General features: G+C 40.4%; 1 protein-coding gene across 3 annotated transcripts in view; it reads right to left on the reverse strand.

The window, feature by feature from the left end:
* Positions 1–20,413, reverse strand: part of LRP1B (LDL receptor related protein 1B) — a 768,212-nt gene that overhangs the window by 217,648 nt on the left and 530,151 nt on the right. For all 3 annotated transcript variants that reach the window (XM_082196914.1, XM_082196915.1, XM_082196913.1), the window contains 4 exons: positions 19,444–19,615; positions 11,741–11,884; positions 9,469–9,705; positions 3,799–3,979 (listed from right to left, as the gene is read on the reverse strand). In XM_082196914.1, the coding sequence (XP_082053040.1) occupies positions 3,799–3,979; positions 9,469–9,705; positions 11,741–11,884; positions 19,444–19,615 (734 nt within the window). The remainder of the gene's footprint in view (positions 1–3,798; positions 3,980–9,468; positions 9,706–11,740; positions 11,885–19,443; positions 19,616–20,413) is intronic.

Below are 20,413 nucleotides of genomic sequence, written 5' to 3' on the forward strand. Positions count from 1 at the left end.
AGGTTGAGGGAGCCAGTGTTTGTCCACAGACAGCTTTCCAGGACACTGTCACGGAAATGCAGTTTACCTTCCCGTCACAGTGGTACCTATTTATCTACTTGCACTGGCGTGCTTTCGAAGTGCTAGCTTGGCAGGAGCTGGGACAGAGCAACAGGAGCTTACTCAGTTGCGGGTATTTGAACTGCCGACCTTCCAATCAGCAAGCCCAAGAGGCTCAGTGGTTTAGATCACAGCGCCACTCACATACTTATTATAGGCCTGCTAGCAAGAGAAAAAAGGAGCCAGCCACAAACAATGCATAAATGGCACTCCCACTTCATGGTGGTTCTTTGTAGGATTTGCCAAAAATCTGTTGCTGTGTAGCCAGTTTCCCCCTGATTGGAAAAAAGAAGTTGATGAAACTGGCCCTTTGTGGATATAATGTCCACAAACATACACCCCAAAGAAAAAACACCTACAAAGAATCCCAGAGGGTTGGGAGTGGGGGGAAAGGACCCAACGTTTTCTCATGACAAACCAACAAGCAACCAGGAGAGAAAACAATAATTCATAAAACTCACAGGAGATTAGTGAGTCACAGGAGATCAGTGGGGGGGGGGGGTCAGGAAAATAGTCTGAAGGAAGGTAAAAAACAACAGTAGTCTGAGAATCTATCAACTTTTGGGTTGTCCTGGTTTTTACCTTTTGAAATATGGCAACCCTACCTTGGGAAGACCTGCTTGAAGCCTCCAAGAGGAAGCATCATCTCATAGGAAGAATGTCTTCCATCTCTATAGACTAGTTGGTATATAGTTCATTATTCGGTCATATTCTGGTTTACTTTGGTTCTAGAACAGCATGAAGGTTCATTTGCTATACACTATCTAACTCACCCGCTATCTTAAAAAATCTGGTGAACTTGAATAATGAATAGTATAGAAAATAACATGCTGTCTTGCAACATTATTTTGTAAGGTTTTTAATATGCATATTGCAGCTTATAATATATTAGTTTCTGATCTTTTTAAAAATTTGCTTAATAAGAATATTACTACAACTATCTTGAAACTAGTGGAAGCAGCAAGGAAGGCTGTTTTATAAAGTACATTCACTTGAGACCATGATCCATTAATTTTGAAATGAACTGTTCTTTGAGTACATGTTCACTACTGACTGCTGTCTCCTGTGCCCCAAGCTGACAAAGCAGAGCAAAGAGCATTCTGATTAACATGAAGCTCATAACTTCTTAACGTATCTATCATTTCTCGGTTCTCTAAATTACTATCACACCACTTTGTGTAGGGGTGGGGTGGGGATCAGTTATTTGCACACTGTCAGATGAATGCTCTGGCCTGATTTCCCCTGGGCAAATTTCTCTGCTGTAGACTTGCACCGAGAAAACTTGCTGCAGCCAAATGCGGTGTTTCTCTGCTCCCAAGGCTCTTCTACAGCTGCAGAAGAGATGGGCAGAAAACTCAGCACAATTTCAGCTGTATATCTCTTCACCTTTAGCCCTCTGTAACATGGCAGACCTAAACCTAAGTACCGACTCTTCAATTAGCTATTGTCCCCCATTATGTCCAAACCAGGTTCAGAGCAAGCCAGGTTCTTTAACCTGTTTTATTTCACAGGGGTGCCAACTTAAATAAAATGGGGGGGGCAGCACAAGCAAGCCCCACCCCACAAAATCAATCACAAGATATGGTGTGCACACACCATTTGAATGGCTAATTATGTGCACGCTTTCGATTTAAATATATGGCATTTCCTATCCTATTTTCCTATATCCTCATAGAACTCTAGACCAATGGTTGCCATTAATTTGACTCTGAATTGATTTTGGAATGTATTTTAATTAAATGACTGTGATTTTATGTAAACTGTGCTTTTTTTACTGTTGTTAGCTGCTCTGAGCTCGGCTTTGGCTGGGGAGGGCGGGATATAAATATTATTATTATTATTATTATTATTATTATTATTATTATTATTATTAAAATGGTGATGGTGATTGTTTCTTCTTTGCAAGGTTGGCTTCATTTAAGCTTTCGGGTTGATTTTCTCACCCCAAGGTATCACCTGAGCTGATCTTCTCCAATCACTTCATATGGGGATACATTCAGAGGGTGATATTAGATTTCTTTGCTACCACTCTCCCATGTCAGGTTTTTCCAAAACTATTCAGTCCAAACATATAGTGGTCAAATCTCTCAGTGTATGTCAGCCCCTATTAAAAGCTTCAATCCACCTGGTCTTTGACAACTGACATCCTCTTTTAAATTGCATAAAAATTGAGTTGAAACTAGGTGCTGGCAAAGTCACCTTGTAGTGGGGCAAAAGGTGCTGTGATTCCATTGGTAGTTCAACTCAATATTTATGCAATTTAAAAAGACGATGTCAGTTGTCAAGAGTTAGCTATCTTGCTGACAGAGTTCAATGAACACTATTGCATACTAGGAAGGCTAATACTAAAGTTGTATCTTTAAGTAGATGGAAGCATGGTGTTTGTGGACCAGTTTAAGATTATAAAATCACTATTTAAATTCAAATTCTTAGAGGGACTATTGAAAAAACAGGATATTATAACATATGAACATAGAAAGCAGCCTAATATTGAATGTGACCATTAATCTATCTAGCTCAGTATTGTCTACCTGGACTGGAAAAGGTTGTCCAGGAAGTGCTGAGTTTTGTGTTCGAGATGAAGTCTTCAATGTGAGTAAATAGCTACTAGGCAATCTTCTATTATTGTAACAATCTAAAAGGTTTCAGTATTTGACTGTTTTTGAATCCACCTGTTAACTTTGCCAAATTGGCTCTTAAACTGTATTTGAGATAAAATAATATAAACAATTAAATAGTAATGTAGAATTGTTCTTCACCAATTTGGTCTTACTTTTCAAAAGGGATTTTTAATGTTACCATATTGTTCAATCTCCTTGTTGGTAGGGTTGGAATATTTTCATAACCACAATATTGGATGAATCCACATAGCTGCTGTTTTTCCTCTAATCCCTATTGTGCTCCTTGATATCAATTTGACTCTTCCCCTTCTGTTAAAATAGCCCAATTTTTGCAAAAAAAAATAAATCATTTCACACTCACAAATTATATAACGGTACATACAATGCATGCATAGTGCAAGGTACACATTCTGGCTTTTGCTTTCCCGGACACAAGAACTATTCAACTGACTCTCCTGTTCCTTTCCACTCTAGAAGCTGATGTCTACTCCAGTTTTACTCCATTTCCTGCCGGTTCCATTCTAGGCAGTGATTTTTATTCCAGTTCCATTCTATCCCCTCCCAGTCCATTCCCACTCACAGCATTTAGGATGCTAAGTCAGATCTTCAGTGAAAGAGCACAGCTAGCCGCTGAGTTTTAATTCCAAAACTATATATTAATTGAGTGAGTGCGTGAGTGAGTGAGTGAGAGTGTGTTTGTATGTGCGCACGTGTATATTTAATAATGTTTTGAGCTTGGAGTGAAGAAAACTAACCTAGCAGCAAACTGCATTCCCCCACACCCTTGGTAATTGTGCATATTTTATGCACAGTTACTAGTAGATAATGCTGCCTGGATACAAAGGGAGTAATGGTGGGTGAATCATAGTGGTGAATCATAGTGGAGAACCCAACTTTGGTGGTCACAAAAACAGCAAACTCCCAAGCATTATCCCCATGGACATTTAGGCATACAATTCACTTACATCCACTGAAATATCTAGCTTAACAGTGCGGGAGAATATTATTGGGGGGAGGGAGGTTAATGGTGAAAAGGGGCTAAATTTTATTTTAAATTATTTTTTAAAAGCTTTCATACCCATTGACAGGATCCACAACAATTCCTCTTGGGTGTGACATGTCTCCTTCCAACAGAATCTTCCGACTTTGAGAGGCTTTCTCTAATCTGGCAACATTAATTGTTTTCCTGTAGCCATCATTTGTCCAAAACAGATTATTTCCAAGCCAGTCTACTGCAATGCCTTCCACATTATCAAGATCTGTTTAAAGAAGCATCAGATATATTACACATGATATATTGCTAATGTTGTTATGTATTTGTCATGCTTTAAACCAGTTCACTTTATCTTAAGTCATCCAAATGTGATTAAGAAGTTAAGAGTGCATACTATGAAGGAAAGAAAACAAATTGATCCACTGTAAAATGTCCTAAATGTGTTATAACATCCATATGCAAAATATGCAAAAAACCAGTGTGGTACAGTGTCTAGAGGACTGGCTGACTGGCTTCTTATTCAGTAACAGAAGCTACTACCTGGGTTGTGAGGCTGAACTGCCATGCAGAGCTCCTTCAAAAAAGAGTTTGTAACAGCAGAAATAAATATTTGATCAAAAACAAGAATATAAAGTCAAAGGAAGAAAGCAGAATCAGACTGCAATTCTAGACACACTTACCTAGGATTATGTTCCATATGACTTACTGCAACTTATGAGCACACACGCAAAGGATAGCACTGTTAATTATACAGTGCACACAGAGACATATATATGCACTGCCCTTTGAGGGAACTGAGTATTATACATATTTCATTATGTCATGAATTCAGTATGTAAAGCCAAAAGATGTGGACAATATCGTTTATTAGAATGCATGCCAACAGACTAAAGGAAATGCAGACATCAAGGAAAGGAAGGGAAAATATTTCTAAAGTGTTTTGGCAAATTCTTCACAAAATTTGTAATGGGAGGGAAAGGAAAAGACCTAACTAAAAGCAACTGAAGATTCGTACTTAGCTCTTCTTAATAAATGTTACCAAGGAAATGGGTTTTTAACTTTCTAGGTACAATGAAGTTTTTCAATGGACGCCATCTGTGTGTGACACACACACACACACACACACACACACACCCCCCTAAGTTTTTGAATTAAGCAAATCCTTGGGATAACACTATTGTAGCACAGAAAGTCACATGGTAGGCATCTGTTCCAAAAATGCAATATAAGGAAATTAAAAATAAGCATTTAATGAATAGGGCTGCAAGCAGCTTAGGCCTTTCAGATCCTTAGAACAAAGGTTTTGAGGATGTTAATTTTTTTCAATAAAAATACTCTGTTTTTTTTTTTCCATTCCCCCACTTCCAATATATTTCCTGACTGGCACTAGGCTTGACAGTACCCAAAGTATTTAAATATAGCAGGCATAGTGGTAGGTCTGTGAGAAAACCAACCCAGCCTCTGACATGGTAGATTAATATGATTATACTGTGATACATCACATTTAAGCTTAGCAAAAGTAAAGAGGTAAAAAAGATTCTGGGGTAGAGGTAAATTTTGAAGTGCAGATCTCATCATGACATCCCCATTCCAAAAGGAGAATCTGAAAGGGCAAGTACCTATGTTGATTAGATATAAAACCCAAAGAGCAGCAGTATTGCATAATATTCACTTTATTAAGATGAGCTGACAGTCACAGAACTGGCAGAGGCAGATTTAGGGCAGCGCAACTGGTCCCCCCAGGGCACGTATAGGGGGTTCCTTCCTGCCCCCTTCCCAAAGCCTACATGGCACTTGCCCAGCTTTGGGAACGAGACAGAGGGGCTCTTGGGAAGGACATGGCAGCCAGGGCGATCCACCCCTTCCTCACCCACCCACCCCAGCCATGCCACTGTATAAACAGAAACAAGAAAATCAAAGGGACAATGTATACATTGGCAAATATGTAAATGGAATGGAACATGCCCAATGGACATGAGAATGGATTTCAGAATGGATGGTGACATGTTTGTACAAGATACTTTTATCAAAAAATTTCCTGCAAAACTTGAATCCCTGCGTCAAACTAAAATTCTTCTCCGTCTTATGATACTTTCCACCCAATGGAAAATGAGTGAAATGTTAAGGGTAGACTTCTATGTGCACTTACTTGGGAGTAAACTCCATTTAACTTAGTTGGAGCTATTTCTCAATAAACATAAATTGCATCAGCCTACACATATCATTAATCATGACTGCTCCTTTCATTGTCTACACTTCAAAATAACAGTACAGTGGTACCTCGGGATGCGAACGTGATCCATTCCGGAGCCCCGTTCGCATCCCAAACAGAACGTAAGACGCGACAACGTGTCTGCGCGTGTGCGGGTCACGTTTCGCCGCTTTTGCACATGCACGTGACGTCATTTTGACCATCTGCACATACGCGAGCGGCAAAACCCGGAAGTAACGCACTCCGTTACTTCTGGGTCGCCACAGAGTGCAACCCGAAAGCGCTCAACCTGAAGCGTATTTATCCCGAGGTATTACTGTACTCCTCAGTTACTAATCCAAAAGTGAAAAACTTAATTAGTTTCACTTTGGAAAAAGAACCTATTAAGGATACTCTTTATACACACACATTGCCTTCCCTTCTCTGTTGCTACACAACCTCCTCTAATGGCCTTTCCAGTTTCTCTATTTGATCTCTTTTAGTCTAAGATCATTTTAACCCAGGCCACAGACAAAACAGATAATCAAAGCTGCTGGAAAATTGCAACTCTTACTAAGCAAGTACAGAAGTATTGCTATGTTGTAGGCATCATTAAGCAGTGTCTGTGACAAGTACACTTTACAAGCACCTTCCTTAGCAAATATAATGAATTCTCCCCCTAAATTAATGGGCTTTTCTACCTGTTCTCTTTCCCTCCTTTTTCATTGTAGGTTATGTTACAACACGGGGGCATACAGGTAGACTAATAAAGTCTCAGACAACTTTTAAGTATTTCTGTTATCTGAGGCAGGCAAAGCTGTATAGATCAGGATATGGACTCAAGCTGCAATCCAAACCCCAAAGGGGGAGCGGTGGGCTTAATGGCATGACAGTACCACCACTGCAGTCGGGACTCAGGATGGAAGGTGGCTGGTAGTTAAATTGCTGAAGCATCCTAAAATGGCCATTATGTGGCTGCAGTGGAGCTGGCTCAGAAGATCCCAGGTTGGATAAGCCCCTTTCTGCCCTGTTTCAAGGTTGGCATCCCTCCGTAGGAGGAATTATCCACTCATTCGAACTCTGCCCTCACAAGGCCAGCACATGGTGGGTTTTTTGTGCAGCCTCAGTAATAGGCTGATCAATAAACCAAGGCCCCTCAAGACAGATGTGCTGTGGGTGGATACAGGAAATTGGTTTCATCATATTCTGTATAATGATGCATGCAAGGACACTCCTGATCCACTTCAGGCCAAGTTGGCCTCAGTGGCCACTAGTATCAGGTGACTGACAGGTGAACGGCCTCATTCATGTGTGAAATTTGGCATGGCAGGGATGAGAAGATAGGATCTGGCCCACCACTCAGAAAACATTCTCCGCCCCTGACTTAGACCATATACTGATGGACCCTATACATACGGTACACAAATGCTATGTAATATAATATACAAAACAGGAACCAATGGTCCAGATTTGTACCCCATTCACCTATTATTCATCCCTGTTTTATATAGTTCAGACCATTCAAATGCCGTCAGATTATCTTAACCAAGAGTAGAGAATTTAATCAGAAAGGGAAAGTGAGGGCAACCTAATATATAGGAATTCTGTAAATAAAAAGAATCTCATTTGCAATTAGATTTGTCCTTTGTTTTGATGCTGGGCAGAAAGAGAACTGGAAGGAAAAAAATTAAAAAGTGGCAGGAATATTTGGAGGCAGGGAATATTGTTCCAAACAAGTCACACCAGCAACCAACTAGAAGGAAAAATAGTATCAAGATTCGTCCAGCTGCATAATATAAAGAAAATGATGCAGAGGGGAGGGGGGAATAGATCATTTAGATCTACTAGCACTTATTAGAAGTCAGTGCACCTAGTAGTTAGTTTGAAATGTTCTAATTTTCCTTAAGCATAGATTAGCACTGTGTTATAAAGAATCTGTCTCATGATTAGAAAATGATTATTTCATAGTAGCTGAGAAAAAATCTCATTACCATGAAAAATGCAATGAAGTTTTCATGAAACAAAAGCATAAAGACACAGAAAAGTATTCACTACTGTACTCCTGGTCAGCTCAGCAAGGGCTATGAAGAATAGCAAATGAGATCAGCAAGGAAGGAATTAATTCCACTGTCACTTAAGTAGCAGAGCTTGAAATGCTTTTCTTTGAAATGGGAGTTTAGATATAATCTGCTGGTGAGTGAAGCTGCTTAGATGATTGACTGCAACATTCTTCGGTATGTACAATTTGAACTAAAGATGTCTTGGAAATAAGCTCCCTTGTGAGCTTGGTACCACTTGATGCCTTTGATGTATTGGGAGGGGGGAACCCTTCTCTGGGTATTTGGGCCATGCAGGATGTGTTAAAATTTGATATACTAATGACCGTAACATGCACCATGCACTTTGCAATAGTGTTTTTTGCAGTTCTTGTAGGCTTATTATGAAACAATTCTATTACTTTGCTGGTGTGGGGAAGATAGCTTTTTAAAATCTAGAAAAATGCAGAGCCACAGATGAAAGTAGGTATCAGAACCAGGCTACCAGCCTTGTATAGATCTGTAAGATCAACAGAACTGGGGATGGAGAACTTAGGGCTGGGGGTCAAATACAGCCCTCCAGACACCATCATCCATCCCTTGGGATTCTCCCTATGCCACACTTCCCAGCCAGATCTTGCCCCTTCAGGTCATATTCTGCACTGGCTTTGCATCATCCTTGAAATGCCCCACCCCCATGGAATGTGTTCTTGATCTCTGATATTGCCTCCTTCTTGCCTGACTGTATGTAGAAACTGGCCTAACACATTGCTCTACCCAGTGTTGCGGCTCTTCCCACCACTGGCACGTCCTGCACGTGGCCCCTGGAATGTGGGCTGAAAAAGGTTCCCTATCTCTGACTTTGATCATCTGGGAACATTTTACTCAGGGCACCACACCTTACATATGGCCACGAACCCCAAATAGGCACGTTGTACACCACTTAGAACAATTTAAAATATTAAGCCACTTACAAATACTTTTTGAAGCCAGTGTGGTGTAGTGGTTAAGAGTGGTAGTCACGTAATCTGGGTAACCAGGTTCGCGTCTCCGCTCCTCCACATGCAGCTGCTGGGTGACCTTGGGCCAGTCACACTTCTTTGAAGTCTCTCAGCCCCACTCACCTCACAGAGTGTTTGTTGTGGGGGAGGAAGGGAAAGGAGATTGTTAGCCGCTTTGAGACTCCTGAAGGGGAGTGAAAGGCGGGATATCAAATCCAAACTCCTCTTCTTCTTCTTCTTCTTCTTCTTCTTCTTCTTCTTCTTCTTGAAGAAATGAAGTGATTTAAAGCAGGATTTCCCAAACTTGGGTCTCCAGCGGTTTTTGAACTACAATTCCCATCATCCCTGACCACTGGTCCCGCTAGCTAGGGATGATGGGAGTTGTAATCCAAAAACAGCTGGAGACCCAAGTTTGGGAAACCCTGATTTAAAGCATAGAAACATGGATACAAAGTAGGTGCCAAGTTCTTGCAAATACTTGGGTGAAATTTTTTGTTTATACAAAATCCTTCTAAGTTCCACCTACCATCCTTCAAGATTGTCTCCCGCTCAGAGCCATCAATTTTTTGACGTCCAATCAGGAAGCTTGTAGTGTCAGCAAAGTATATGTAATTGGTCTCAGCATGAAAATCCAGAGCTCGAGGATTAACCAGGTTTTCTATGGGGATCATATATTCGTCAGCTACTTTGGTATTCAGGTCCATTCCCCGTATTATTCCCGGGCGTCCCTTGCCATAAAACAGGAACAACTCATTCTTTGGTCCTGCATAAGAAAGATTACAAACATAAACCACCAATGCTGCCTAATTTCTTTACACTGAATACTGTCACTGTTTAATTAAATGGTGCAATTAGTGTTTCCCCCCTCAAATCTAAACCCAAAATTAAGCTCCCAAATATTCTGAATGTATCTAAACTCAATATGACTGGTTAATTGCATTATCTTAATTAAAACACAAATTACTTCTGTGATTGAGTTATATCTAATTAATCACTGCCTTTTCTTTGCAATACACATTTCAAAAACCGAATCGACCATAGGATAACATTAGAGCCAGGGTAAAATGGCCTGTTATAATCTTTCAGGCATTCTTCAAGTCATTAGGATTTATTAACTATACCAGTACAGTAAACTTTAGCAAACAGACAAAAATGTGCAACGCAAAGGACTGCAATTTCAACTGTTCATATCTGTGCAGATGCATTCTGCCAAAATGGAAAACGTAACATACAAATATCAATCATGTTGTTTCTTTCTTAAATAGTGGCCCATTTCGTAACGTGGGGCCTTGAAAGAATTATGAAGTCTCCTTCTGTATAAACTACACAGTATTTAAGATCTTCCACTTAACACTGTGAGCATGTTTTTGTAGAGCCGCTTTTGTCCAGCAAATAGAACACTGGACTGGAGGCCTGCATTTAAATAATTTATTACTTAGCCATCTCCTGCCTTTTATAAGCCATTCCCTTTTAGCCGTTCTGAAGATCGCTTCACAAAGCTATGTCCCAGGCTGGATTACTGCAGTGTGTTGAATCTGAGTCTGCCATTGAAAAACGTTCAGAAGATCAACTGGCACAGAGCAGCCTTTGCTAACCTTATGCCCTCCAGATGTTTTTAGACCACAGCTATCTGTGCAAAGCTGGAACTGAGGTGAGCTGTAGTCCAAAATATCTAGAGGCACCCAGGCTGAGCAAGTGTTTATATCACTCTCATGCTGTTTCAAGTGCTTTGGTAGCTCATTTGCTTTGGGGCTCATTTCAAAGTTCTGGTTCTGACCATTAATATCTAAATGGTCTGGAATCAGGATACCTAAGGAACTTACTCAGATGGTATCCCATTGCCATCTCATGCACAAGTGAGGAAGCCAGGCATGGTCTTTTTCTGACTACAATATTTAGGCTGTGGAAGTCTTCATCAAAGGCATTTGCATACCTGCCTCACTGCACACCTTTTGAAAGGCGAGCGCTCAGAAATACTAGGAGCCAAACCTTGGCTATTTGGAAAACCTTTGGATAAAATTAAGTATGTAGCTGTCAACTTTTGTCTACATTTATATGGGCTTTGTCTTTCTCGATTTGGTAAACTTCTGCTTTTGTGAACTGCCTTCAAGATTATTGCAGGAAATGTGAAATATTAATCTTTTAATGAGTCAAAAGAACAGCAGATGCTGTGGACTACAGCCAGTACAAAAATGTTCAGAGGAGGAAAATACTTCTACAAAGCTACCTGAATGTTTCCATTTAGCAAAATGTTGAGAATATAATGCTGTTGCCGTGAGCCCTGGGTCAGTATGATTTCGGTGAAAGCAAAGGAAGTGCAAACATTTCACGTAATTTGCACGAACCAAATCCAGTTTATAAAGGCAGCAAATGTATTAGCATATGTAAATCAATAAGTTATAGGACTTTTTTGTTGTTACAAATTAATGATGACTGAGAGCCCTTAATGCAGCCTGAGAAGGATTTTGTAGGATTAAGACAAAGACTTATCACAATAGCATATTGTAGGAGACAAGGATAACCAGATAAAGCAGAATGTTTCAATTGCTGTTATCATTCTGCGAAAGGACTAATTTACTCACCTCTGCTGCTGCAAAGCCAAACCCAAGCCAAAAAACTTACACCAGCAAATAAAAACAGGATGGGGGGTAAAATGGCAGGTGCATATTGCCAAGCACATTTCATCAACTATCACTTAAGGTTAGCACTGCTGCTGTTGATGATGATGTTAATTAACACTCAGAATCCCACTCTGAAATATTAGCTGCTGGCAAAGTGTTTGATTTTAAACAACATACTTTTGCATGACCTGCCATCACTTCCCAAGACGAAACCCATCCTGCAGCGACAAGTCCTGGCTTTGTAGCTGCTGCTGAGCAAACAGATGTGTGAGCAGCCCCCTGGCATTCCATATGGGTCTAGTTCACATGCATGGTTCCTGACTGCAACAAATGAAAAACAGCAGGTTAGAAATCCTTTTAAAGCATCACTGTCATATGCATCAGTGCGGGGAGAGAACTTAGGTGACAAGACACACTTGAATGCCACGTCTTTGTCCCCCCCGCCACACACACACACACACACACACACACACACACTCCCAGCAGCAAAGAGGGTTTAATAAAAGGGAGGCAGCATGTAGTCCACAAACAGTAAATACTACCAATTTGGCTGGGACACAGGATAATCTTTATGGACTCAAGCACTCTTCACATATATATTCTTTACTCGTGATTATATTACAGTGGAAATTATAACATTTTGGAAAAGTGTGCACTGCATGATCTCAGCTGCTATTGTTAATTACTATTCTTCAGTGATCCATGTCTACTCTTAGTGTTGCTGGATAATGAATAAATGAAAATTAATGTATTTTTCGTCTTTTGTTGGAAGCTGCCCAGAGTGGCTGGGGAAACCCAGCTAGATGGGTGGGGTATATATAAGTTGTTGTTGTTGGGGTATAAATAAGTTGTTGTTATTGTTACTTGCCCTGGCTCATACAGCACTGCTACTCAGATCTTGTGAATAACTGTTGTACAACTACTATGGGTGCACAGTTCATGTTGTACATCTCCACTGATCCTAAAACCCACATTTCCCCTTGATCATATTTTAGTAAATTTTAGTATAGCTCGTTACCACATTCATTCATTCATTCATTCATTCTTTAAAGGCTGGGTGTTTCCATACTAGGATGACCAGGATACAACCTGGAAATGGGCTATACAGTGGTACCTCGGGATACAGATGCTTTGGGTGTCAAACTCTGCTAACCAGGAAGCGGTTGCTCCAGGTTAAGAACTTTGCCCCAGGATAAGAACGGAAATCATGTGCCAACGGCGCAGCAGCAGTGGGAGGCCCCATTAGTGAAAGCACGCCTCAGGTTAAGAACTGTTTCAGGTTAAGAACAGACCTCTGGAACAAATTAAGTTCTTAACCTGAGGTACCACTGTATGTTCTTTCAAATCACCAGATTAAACAAGGGAAATAGTGACTCACCAGTTCTTTCTCTAATTCCTCTCCCTGCCTTGTAATGAGTAGATCTCCAGATATATCATAGAGCAGGGAGAGGAGAGCAACAGCCAGAAGATTCAGGTAACAATTGAATGGACCCAGCTGTATTGCCTACTTGTAATGCAGTTTTAAAGGGGCAAGTCTAAGATGATTAACCTGGAAACCCTGTTCTTTAATGGTCTGCTTTTGCAGCCCTTTTAAAGAACAAAAAAAGGTAAATATTAATGAGGTTTCCTCTTCATTTACTGCAATGCACTGCCACTTATTTCTTTATCTTTCTTCTTCAAAAGATAAGCACTAACACTCTGAGGAACTGGTACAAACATTTCCCATTTGTTTTAAAGGAACGAGCAGGCCTTTCTTGTAACCATAATAAGCCTATCCCTCCTGCTACAAAGTTGTCCCTCATTTGCTTTGATCCTATCTTATACCAAAGATTCAAGACCGACCCCATTGCTCCCATTTCTTAACTAACTAACAACAACAACAATAATCACTTCCTGTATAAGGAGTGTTAAGAAATACAATATTGAAACATATGTATAAAGTGTCTGGTAACTAAGATTCCCTTATATGTTACACTGTAGGAGCTACTTTCCCATGGTTACAACCCACAACACTGCTATAATGTTTAAAGGTTGGTAGCCATGTGAACAGGACAAATAATACAGATCCCTTACCACCTGGTTGTAGTCTCTCTGATCCTACTTTCATAATAAGAACCTGATCCACTGGCCAGACCCATGAAAAAGGCACTCAAAACACTAATGTATAAAAGGCATATGATAAGAGGAGTAATACACTTTAGCTCTGCCACTGTAGGGATTCCATACTTAATGCTGACAGCTTTACTGTGCCGCTGTAATATAACTCTTCAAAGGACACTCACGTCATTTTTTAAAAAGCATGTTAGCCGTAAAATATAAACCACAATATAATTCTAATCCCGAACTTCCTAAACTGGCAATAAGTAGTGAGGAAACATCCCAGCTCACGGTATAAAACTCAGTGAAGGATTCCACATTGCGCCACAGCAATCATTTTGTCATCACAAACTTTTCAGTCTATCATACATATGATCCTGCCTCTCCTCCCCCTGCATGCTTTTCTGAGGGTTCTCTGCCCCCCCTCCTGCAAGAGCCAATTTGAGGGAGCCAAGTGCAGGGGGAGGAGAGGGGAGAAAGCCTCATTGCAGTAACAGAAGTCCTTGTGCTAACTTCCACTAGTGAGACCTGTTAGCTGATCCTGCCCTTAAAAGGTAAAGGTAAAGGACCCCTGACAGAGTCGCAGTTGACTCTGGGGTTGTGGCACTCATATCGCTTTACAGGCCGAGGGAGCCAGCGTTTGTCCACAGACTTTTCCGGGTCATGTGGCCAGCATGACTAAGCTGCTCCTGGTGCAATGGGGCATCAAAACCAGAGCAGAGCATGGAAACACCATTTACCTTCCTGCTGGAGTAATACCTATTTATCTACTTGCACTTTTTGGTGTGCTTTCGAACTGCTAGGTTGGCAGGAGCTGGGACCAAACAATGGGAGCTCACCCCATCACGGGGATTTGAATCACCGACCTTCTGATCGGCAAGCTCAAGAGGCTCAGTGGTTTAGATCACAGCACCACCCACATCCCTTCAATCCTGCCCTTTGTTGTTGTTTAGTCGTTTAGTCGTGTCTGACTCTTCGTGACCCCATGGACCAGAGCACGCCAGGCACTCCCATCTTTCACTGCCTCCCGCAGTTTGGTCAGACTCATGTTTGTAGCTTCGAGAACACTATCCAACCATCTCGTCCTCTGTCGTCCCCTTCTTCTTGTGCCCTCAACCTTTCCCAACATCAGGGTCTTTTCCAGGGAGTCTTCTCTTCTCATGAGGCGGCCAAAGTATTGGAGCCTCAGCTTCACGATCTGTCCTTCCAGTGAGCACTCAGTGCTGATTTCCTTAAGAATGGAGAGGTTTGATCTTCTTGCAGTCCATGGGACTCTCAAGAGTCTTCTCCAGCACCATAATTCAAAGGCATCAATTCTTCGGCGATCAGCCTTCTTTATGGTCCAGCTCTCACTTCCATACAACACTACTGGGAAAACCATGGCTTTAACTATGTGGACTTTTGTTGGCAAGGTGATGTCTCTGCTTTTAAAGATGCTGTCTAGGTTTGCCATCGCCTTTCTCCCAAGGAGCAGGCGTCTTTTAATTTTGTGACTGCTGTCACCATCTGCAGTGATCATGGAGCCCAAGAAAGTAAAATCTCTCACTGCCTCCATTTCTTCCCCTTCTATTTGCCAGGAAGTGATGGGACCAGTGGCCATGATCTTCGTTTTTTTGATGTTGAGCTTCAGACCATATTTTGTGCTCTCCTCTTTCACCCTCATTAAAAGGTTCTTTAATTCCTCCTCATTTTCTGCCATCAAGGTTGTGTCATCTGCATATCTGAGGTTGTTGATATTTCTTCCGGCGATCTTAATTCCGGCTTGGGATTCATCCAGCCCAGCCTTTCACACGATGAATTCTGCATATAAGTTAAATAAGCAGGGAGACAATATACAGCCTTGCCGTACTCCTTTCCCAATTTGGAACCAATCAGTTGTTCCATATCCAGTCCTAACTGTAGCTTCTTGTCCCACATAGAGATTTCTCAGGAGACAGATGAGGTGATCAGGCAATCCCATTTCTTTAAGAACTTGCCATAGTTTGCTGTGGTCGACACAGTCAAAGGCTTTTGCATAGTCAATGAAGCAGAAGTAAATGTCTTTCTGGTACTCTCTATCTTTCTCCATAATCCAGCGCATGTTTGCAATTTGGTCTCTGGTTCCTCTGCCCCTTCGAAATCCAGCTTGCACTTCTGGGAGTTCTCGGTCCACATACTGCCCTTACAGCACAGCAATTAAAATAAATGCATCTCAGCCTTTATAGCTGTTAGGCCACCTGCAACAACTAGGCCTTCAGGGGCTTTCAAACGGATTGGAGTGCAATAGCCATCTGGAGGTAAGATGATAATAATTTTCAGGGCCACCATTGAGAAGGCTCTCTCCCTTATGTCCACCATAAGAGGTAGGCAAATGACAACCGTTTCCACTTTAGATCTTAGCATGTGATCAAGTTAATACGGCACTGAGGACAGCACTAGTCCTATAAATCATGACCACTACCATATCCTTTCATTTCTCTGTGCAAAATCCTGAACAAAATATTGTGATTTAGCTTGCCTGACTACTGAAGAGCAGTGAAAAATGTCAGGATGAAAATAAAATTCCTCCAGATCAGCAGCAACATAAAATAACTGAAAGTGAAAGTTAAAGTATATCACTTAATGTTATATTTGCAAATATTAATCTCTAGAACATCCAGGTATTCCTTTTTAGGAAAAGAAATAGAGGATGAATATCTTTCCCCTAGTTTCGTCCAGGCTCAGTCACCATAATACAGACATAATATAAACAAAGTATTATTTGTTAAAAGACAAACACATTATAGCTAAATCTCAGAATTACGTAGTTATAAAAAGTGTTATCACTGATTCAGGCCTCAGGTTAGAAAGAGGAGAGGAGACAAGCACAGTAATTATTAAGGAAGATTCCTTTTTTTTTGCATTGAAAATCAGAGCAGCTGCATTTTTACACACTACCATCAGCTAGTACCCTATTTATTTCCAGGTTCCTGACCTAATAACGTTGGGAGGGCAGTTTCCCAAATTGTAGAAGTAGTTTGAGATAAAAATCCATTATACCGAACAATTTATAAAGATAAAGGGAACACTATCAAGTATAGTGTTCTGCAGACCTGCCTAAGCAGTTTTTGTATGGAGGCTCTTTCACGCTTGACAAGCCATGACTTGTTACTGACAAGCCATGATTGTTTTTTTGGAATTTTTGGTTATGGGCTGGACGTGATTTTGTTGCAGGTGAATTTCAAGGTCACCAGTAGACACCCATGTTCATAAGGAATGATACTGATCTAAAGGGCTATGTTGCTTTTTAAGCACTGCCTGTGGTTTTTCATTGTTGGTTACTCTACAGGGAAATACAGAATGGGCCTCAAAAGAGATTGAGCAACAAAAAGGACAAAAAGAATATCGTACCAGAATACAAAATGGTAGAACTGAGAGTAATGTAGATATTTTATTGGAATCCTGGAGGACCAAATGGAATCTGTTGTAATCCTTAACAGAAAAATAATAATTGCCAACTAGAATTATCAGATGGCAATGGCTCCAATCCAGGTCTAGTCATGCACAATGAGCTCCTATGGGAATGTTTACCCCAGCCTCATCAAAAGAAAACACCCAGGTAGTTCAACTTGGACTGGTGTGCATGCACATCTCTATTAGCTGCGCACATGGAAATGTTGCTTTTGTTCACAAATATCCTTTGGTGGATGGCATTAATATTTCAGTCAAAGTACCACTAGCATGTATGCAAAAGGTCTGGTAAGTATTAGCAGCTGGTGATGGCCGCTGGAGCAGCTCTTTGGGCAGTGGTGATTGCCGTTTTCTCTACCTCCTGTTTCATATATATATGTGTGTCCAAAGTCTCAGCTTTCAGCTTCATATACTTCTTAGTAATACCCATATTTTCATGATTTTCATTTCCAAAGGAGGAGCTGGCTAAGTTTCTCTTATTCTAAATACACCAGTAACCAGTTTGTATGAACTCTCAAGCATAAATATGAAATGTTTGATCTTGAAAGAACTAAAGTTGCATCCCAGCCACTGCTACATGACATTAAATACCTTACTGGGAAAAATATGAAGAGAAAATAAAACAAGGATTATATAGCCCATTGCATATGGAAAATGCAATACAAAATACTTTTGTTATCAATAAAAGTGTTTCCCCCCTTTATTCCTATTCTGTTTGCTTATATATTTTTTTAAATAATAGAATGGCTCACAAAGTTGATAACTGTAAAACAGCAAGATAAATAATACCCAACTGATATGGTAGTCAGCCCAGCAAACCTTAACAAGCAAAAACATATCAATTCAGATATAATATAATTGCAGAACTATAGCAAATGGCACAAAAGGATAAAACGTAATTACAAAAGGTGCAAGAAGCAGCAGAGCATAATAATGTACTAGGCACACTCAAACCTCCCAACTCCCTCTGAGAGTGATAGAAAGTCATTTTGCAGCAATATACTTCTTCATGTGCTGACATCAGAGATCTGAACTTATAGGGTATATGGATGCTCTGTCATTCAAGATACATCACACTTTACACTTTACACAGCTTTTTGAATCCTTTGTAAGAAAGTAACTCTTATACAAATAGTGTGGCCATAAGTCTACATCGTTATGTTTACAGATCCTGTTTGTGACAACAAATAAATCACAGCCATTTCTTTTTTCTTTCTTTCGCTACTACTAACGGTTCCTTGGTGGGCAACCTATGTAAGATAAGAATCATAATAAAATTCATTGGATGGGAATCAACCAATGAGTCCTGTTAACAGAAGTCCTATGAAAGGACACTTGCACAACAGGGTTGTGCCCCCCACACTCCCAAAAATTGCCTGGGGCGGGGTCAGGAGAACCCTGGAACAGCATATAGGGAGAGGAAAGGGGGATCATTCTTTCTGGAAGGCCTAGATGCTTGCACTAATGGAATAATCAGAAGAGGGTGACATTGAATTCCTTCCATTGTGTTAAGAGTTAATTTTTAGCATTAATTTTATAGTTTTAAGAGAAGCATTAATGAGGACATTGGACCTGGTTGACAGGACTGTTTTCCTACCATGATGCGACTGTGAAACAGTTATCTTGTGGGCATTCATATGGAACCCGTCCTTGTTAATGACTTTTCTACTTATCCTGTTGGACTAAAATTTTAAGTTCAGCTAATGTCTTGGTAGCTGTCTAGTGGAAATAATGGGAAACTAATTTAGAATAATAATTGTAGGTGTGTTTTCTGCCCCCTGTGTCTCATTATTCGAGGAAAGTAGTCATATGATTCAGCCATCCTCATAGATTTATCTTCTAAATATGGTATGTCAAACTGACATGTTCATTTTCTTTCAATTTTAACGCTGTGTTAAACTAGGAATATGGAGAACCTGACCCTTTATTGCAGTCTCTACTTTTCAGCACCATGGGTTCAGATACATACACAGAAACTCCACTGATTGCCTTGTTTTAAGAACTATGGGTATGCACTGTATGTAAAACAAAATACAGAAAACAAAGTATGTCCTGTGTTGGATACTGTCCATTGATTTGAATGAATTGTGCACTGGAATGCATAAATGTAATTCCAATCCCTACCCACACACCACCTTTTGGAACCCTTTGCACACTTTGGTACCAATCACTTTTCTCCCCAGCATAAGTGAAATTGAATGGAATCAGACATAATGCAGGGTCACAATAATTGCCCATACCAGTGGAACCATGCCTACAATGAAGAGTGAAACTGCTTCCCTGATTCCAAGGTCTACACTGTTTCCTTAAATCACAGGTAGTAAAGGATAGCAGTGAAGTTGCTGGAGCCTTACCTGTTGGTTGGATTCTTGTGTGGTACACATGGATCTCTTGAGCATTTTCAAGTCTAATTAGCATCTGTGTATCTGTGCCATTAAATCTGTTTATTTGTATGACACTGTAGTTATCCAAATTTGTTGCATACAAATAGTCTTCAAATACAGCCAGCCCATAAAGATGTCTAACCTGAGGGAAGAAAATATAAAATTATTATCTGATCTTATCAATTTCCCCCCTAATCAAATGGCAATGCAAGGCTACACACAGAAATGAATAATGGGAGTCATATTTATAAAGTCAATATTTGTTAATGAAAAACTCATTAAGACTCAAACCACAAATGGATTCTGCTTTCTTTTTACTTACACAATATAATTTTGTTTTAAATTAACTCAGAAGAGTTGTAGAGAGGTTTAGGTAAGTAAGAACATATCAGATGCCAAAGGGATTAGATCGAGCACAATAAGCTTTCTCCAACTGTGACCAATATTAAATACTTGAGCCTTCATCAGGCGTTCTTTAGAAGGAAATAACACAAAAACAAAAATGATCCATGTTTCTGATGTAACTTCCTAAAGGCAGGGTAGAGCAACATGTTCAGCTAAATCATATGGACAGAAGCACATGGAATGAGAGCCAATAAACCATGTGGAGACACAGGTCCACAGCCTCACTTGATTCAGATGTCATGTTGGGAGAGTGGGTATCATCCACATAATGATGATAGTTCACCAGAAATTCCTGGATGATGCCACCCAGTGGCTTCATATAGATGTTAAAAGGCATGGGAAAAAGATGGTACCCTGTGAAACCACATAGTACAAGCACCAGGAGGCTGAGTGAAAGTCCCCCAATGCTACTCACTGGAAGTAATCCTGTAGGTAAGAGCAGAAGCACCATACGAGTTCCATCTCATAAGAGCCATTCTAAAAGAATATTATGATCGTTGGTATCAGAAGTTGCTGAGAGATCCAACAGAAGCAG

Source organism: Podarcis vaucheri (genome assembly GCF_965113315.1).
Source record: "Podarcis vaucheri genome assembly, chromosome: 1".
NCBI classification, from domain to species: Eukaryota; Metazoa; Chordata; class Lepidosauria; order Squamata; family Lacertidae; genus Podarcis; species Podarcis vaucheri.